The 5,191-nt window shown below is 38.3% G+C and overlaps 1 protein-coding gene across 1 annotated transcript; it reads right to left on the bottom strand.

Moving 5' to 3' along the window:
* On the bottom strand, nt 8-3,758 carry LOC104741241 (proline-rich receptor-like protein kinase PERK10). The gene is made up of 9 exons (XM_010462041.2): nt 3,397-3,758; nt 2,008-3,096; nt 1,346-1,756; nt 1,185-1,271; nt 1,016-1,086; nt 852-928; nt 618-765; nt 378-539; nt 8-284 (listed from the first exon to the last, which is right to left on the bottom strand). Exons 2-9 carry the CDS (start codon nt 3,023-3,025, stop codon nt 90-92), a joined length of 2,169 nt encoding a protein of 722 aa, XP_010460343.1. The 5' UTR covers nt 3,026-3,096; nt 3,397-3,758; the 3' UTR covers nt 8-89.

The raw sequence follows: 5,191 nt of genomic DNA, 5'->3' as shown, positions 1-5,191 counted from the left end.
TCAAGGATGAAACAGATGATCCAAATCTGAAGTTAATCAAGATCTCTTTCTCGGAAAAATCATTATGCAATGTGTTTTGTTGCTGATATTTACACGTTTTCATCTTTGCTTATATTACTACTACGAGTGAAAGAATCTGTACTGTAATTTTGGCTGCCAAAAGCCATTCTCCTAAATAATCTAATCTCTGCAGACTGCTGAGCTGAGTTGATGATTTCGCTTTCCCCTAGTCTCATCCCATTGGTGAGGTCTTCCTCAGCTAGACTGTCGAAAGCTCTCACAATCTGCAAGAATTTTCAATGAAGAGCTTGTTATGTGAGATTCCATTTGGTGGAAAGGAGAAGAAAAAATATGGGTTTTTGAGAAAATGTCGGTACTTGACTCATTCGAGGTCTCTTTGCAGCTGAATGGCGAATACAGGCTGCAGCTGCCTCAACCATTCTAAACATTTCCACACCAACATAGTTTTTACCTAGCTTGGGATCTGCTAGAGCTGCAAACTCTTCGGTTTGAATGGCATGATTAAGCAAAGGACGAGCCTGAAACATCAAATGCAAACATTGGATTGAAGAAACAGTTCTATTCTCAACAGTTAAAATTGTTTATTTATGCCATACCCATTCAACAAGGCTCTCATCTCCTAGAGGCTGGGATGTATCCACGGGCTTACGTCCAGTGATCAACTCTAGTAGAACAACCCCAAAGGAGAACACATCTGATTTCTCAGTTAATTTGCCACTTGATGCATATTCAGGAGCCATGTATCTGAAACATTATACATATACTTTAGTAGATGCAGGATGTGCAACATATACAGAAAGACTGTTTTGCTCCTGAGAACCACCACCTACCCGAATGTTCCCATAACTCGAGTTGTAATATGTGTGTTACAATCAAGAGCTAGCTTTGCAAGGCCAAAATCACAAACCTAGAGAATGAGAGATTAAACACTGTTAAAACCCATGATCTTAATTATCAGCACCTTTGTAGTTCAGAAGAGTAGGTGGATGTATACCAGGGCGTGAAAGTTATCCTCTAAAAGAATGTTGGATGATTTGATGTCCCTATGGATGATACGAGGATGACCTATCAAAGTTTACCATCAAATAAATTAGTACCCAAGAACCATAAAATAGCATCAGGACGTTTTTCCCACAAATTATGGAAGAGTCACAGCAACCTACAATCTTCATGGAGATAAGCTAGTCCACGAGCCGCACCAGCAGCAATTTTAACACGTGTTGCCCAGTCTAGACCCGGAGTTCCTGCGGCTAAAGACCATAGAAAGACAGTATAAGTAATAGTGGCTTGTGTTTATGATGATATGTCCTGAAATCTCGCTTACCATGAAGATGGAAGTAAAGGTTGTTGTTAGGGACATAATCATAAATAAGCAATCTCCGGTTGTCAGAAATGCAGTATCCAACCATAGAAAGCAAATTCCGGTGATGTACCCTGCTTATGGTCTCAACCTCAGCTTTGAATTCTCGGTCACCTTGTCCTCCACCTATTTTTAACTGTTTCACAGCAACCACTCTTTCATCTGGCAAGACTCCTTTATACACACGACCAATACCACCTTCACCCAATAGATTTTCATCTGAGAATCCATTTGTTGCTATGACAAGTTCTTCATATGAAAACAGTTCCCTCGATTGACCAAAACCACCAGGTTCTGACTGTGAAAAATATGTTCGATTGCTAGAACGATTTCCCATTAGAGGTGCAGATGACTGTGTCTTCAGAAGCACTGAATCTGGAAAACAAAGAGATGCAGAAATACTGAGAATCAAATATACATAGCAATATCTATAACTATGAACTCTTGACACAAACTATCTTAATCTCTAAAGAACATGAACTTTTGGTTTAAAGTAAAATGTATTGTCTAAGATTCCAACCATCAATACATACAAGAAGACTTCTTTGTGCCATGCTTGCTAAGCCACTGTAAGGATGACAAAGACTAACACTTCCAAATAAAATAGATTAACCTGTAAATAGTACCTGATCTTGGAGAGGAATCCATAGGCGTTGGCATAACATAGCCACCACCAATGGTTGAGGGCCTCTTTTTCCGTCTCTTCAAGCACCACACAACAAGTCCAATAAGACAAAGCAGCAAGAGGGCCACTCCAATACTTGCACCCACGACAGCCGCTGTACTAGGGCTGGAACTGCTGCTGTAATTATCTGTCACAGGAGTAGGGTTATTTGGAGATGGATTATCAGAACCTGGCACAGATTTTTGAGGAGGCGTAGGCGGGGATATAACTGAGGGTGGTAAGGGTAATGACTTGGGAGGTGGGGTCATTTCCTTTGGTGGAGGAGGTGAATGATGCACAGGACGTTTTGAGTCCCGTGGAGGAGGAGGTGAAGGAGCAGGACGTTTGGATTCTGGTGGAGGAGGTTTCTCAGGACGTTGAGGATCACGTGGAGGAGGGGGATGTTTCGAATCATGTGTGGTAGGAGGACGTGGAGGAGGAAGTGATGGCTGAGGTGGAGATGAATGTGTTGGTGGGACTATTGTAGGCGGTGGAGGTGAATATCTTGGTAAGTCTGGTGCAGGGGGTGAAGGAGTGGCTTCCGGTGGCGGAACTGTTGGTATCGAGGGTGACGGAGTGGGTAAAATGACAGGCTGATCAGGTGGAGGGGGAGAGCTCTTAGGTGGTGGTGGTGGTACGCTTATTGGCGGGTCGGGTGATGTAGGAGCAGGAGGAGGAGCTACAATTGGTGGAGGTAGTGAGGGAGAAGGTTCTGGTGGTGGGGATGATACTGGAGTCACCGGAGCTGGAGTGATTAGGGTCTCCGGTGAATTCCCATTAATGGGTTCTTTACTTGGGGAAGTAGCATTATCACCGGGAGACGACGGCTGCGGTGGAGGTGAGACCATTGGAAGAGGCGGGGACAATGTCGGAGGCGACGCCAATGGTGGAGTAGGCGGTGATAATGGTGTAGGTGACACTACTGGTGGAGTAGGCGGTGAGACCTCTTCCGTAGGAGCCTGTACCGGTGGTGTTGCCATCTAAACCAGAAGACCAAATTCTAACATTTTCATCACCACTCTACTCTACTCTACTCTTTGGTCAATCAAACCTGAAATTTCATGAAAATCAAACAAATCAACTAAAATTCCCAGACTTTTGAGAATACTATTGACAGTGTAACCTTAAAGGACCAAACTAAAATCACACAGCACCACCCAACACTGTTGCTAATCTTAAGACTGAACCCTACAGTTCTGAGTCTTCTGACACAGGCTTTCCATACAAAACAGAGACCCGAGAAAAGGATGTTGTTATAAGATAACGTCCAGATCGTGAAGCCAAACTTCTGAGCAAAACCCAAAATCCCCCCCCCCCCCCAATACAAAATTCCAGATGAACCAAAGATTACCTGATTAGATGACAAATGCAAACAACTACGGATCTATGTAAAAGCTTTTTCCTTTAAACACCACAATTTCGCAAGAACAAGAAAAATCTCGGCTTCTCAAAACCCAACTGTAGTAGTGTTAGCCATTAAAAAGCCCAAGTAAGCAACTTCTCTCTCTGACTCTCTCTTTCACCTCAGCTTAAGCAAAATTGGGTACATGAAGAAGGAAGGTTTAAACTTTGTCAAGCCTCTCTCTCTGTGGAGGGGAAGAAGAAGAAGAAAAAAAAAACAAAAAAAGTTGGGTGATGGATGATGAATCAAAACAAAAAAATACTGTGCGCATCAATCAAACAAAGCGGTAGGAAAATAAGAAAAATCGTTTTAGGAAGTTAAAAGACAAAAAAAAAATATATATATATATATATATATATATTTCATTGATATTTTTGTTATGGATGATCATCATCATCCATCGTAAAGGAAACAATGCTTTACTGCAACGTCAAATCAATGGTGGTCAAAATAAATTATTACCTTTTTCTTTTTCTTACTTATTTTGCTTAATAAATAACACCTTGCGATATTAGCGATTTCGATATGCAACCATTTTCAACTTGTATGTTGTTAACTTATGATTTTGTCGAACAAAAACAAAAAAAACAAATGTTAACTATGATTAAAAGAAATCTTTACCAAATTACAAATATATATTTGTATTAATATACGAAAAATCGTAAAAAGATTTAACATTGGATATTTTAAAAAGAAATACCCTAAAATAGCACTAAAATAAGTTTTATGAACAACTATAGCACACATTCTAAAAATTTATAAAAATAGCACTATTTATCATATTAAAATATTTAAAATTAATTTTTAGAATTTTTTTTTTAAGTTTAGGTTCTCAATTTCACATTTAAGGTATAGTTTTGAGGGGTAGAGTTTTAGTATTTTGAATTTAGGATTTAATTTTGAATGATTAATTGATACTATTTTTGGAATTTTTGAGATGTTGTGCTAAGTTTGGAAAAAAAAACTTAGTTTGGTGCTATTTTTGAGAATTTCTCTATTTTAAAATACACTGGTAAAACTTTCAACCGAGTGATTATATATTTATTTGTCTAATAGACTTATTACTAGTACAATAAATTCTTCACTCAAGCTTGCTATATTTGCATTTATTATTTTTATTTAGACTTACCATAGCAACATATGCGAATACATAATTATTTAATACATTGACATAAAAGAACAAAAAAGGTTTGTAATGCAAGTGAGAGAGATAAAGAAGTATCCCTTGTGGTATTGGGTAAAATAATTCACAATTTGGAATATCTAGTACACATAACATATGGGACGATTGGTTCAGAAAATTTTATGTATAATAGAAAATTAATAGTTCAGTCGTTGTTGGTGGATATTAAAATTTGTGAAAGTGACATTTTCAACTTTTGGGACCATTCTCCACATCACACTACATACCGATTAAAAACAAAACAAATAAAAAAGAGGAAGAAACACACAGCAGTGGCAATGTGGAACCCAATTTAATTATACAGTATTGACTTTTTATGTTCTTTTTCTCATTTTCTATACCACATTTTTTTTTTTGTAATTTAATTTTGTCACATGACATGTCATTCTCCATCTTCACAGACTTGGGAGCCAATGGAGGAGATCTTGCGTGATTAAAATTGTGTCGGCTGATAAAAATACATATCTTGTTATATGCTCTTCATCTTAACTTTTTTTTCTTTTCTTCATCTTAACTTTGTATACAAACCAGTGGAAATGCACGCTTTCTTCTCCACAATCA

The sequence above is a fragment of the Camelina sativa genome, chromosome 14 (genome assembly GCF_000633955.1).
Source record: "Camelina sativa cultivar DH55 chromosome 14, Cs, whole genome shotgun sequence".
Classification (NCBI taxonomy): domain Eukaryota; kingdom Viridiplantae; phylum Streptophyta; class Magnoliopsida; order Brassicales; family Brassicaceae; genus Camelina; species Camelina sativa.
The sequence above is the reverse complement of the archived record's forward strand: the minus strand, read 5'-3'. Positions and strand labels throughout refer to the sequence as shown.

Coding starts and splice junctions, on each gene's coding strand:
- LOC104741241 (XM_010462041.2), bottom strand. CDS start 3,025: ATGGCAACACCACCGGTACAGGCTCCTACGGAAGAGGTCTCACCGCCT. Junction 766..851: donor CGAGTTATGGGAACATTCGG/GTAGGTGGTGGT, acceptor ATAATGTTTCAG/ATACATGGCTCCTGAATATG. Junction 285..377: donor AGAGACCTCGAATGAGTCAA/GTACCGACATTT, acceptor AAATTCTTGCAG/ATTGTGAGAGCTTTCGACAG.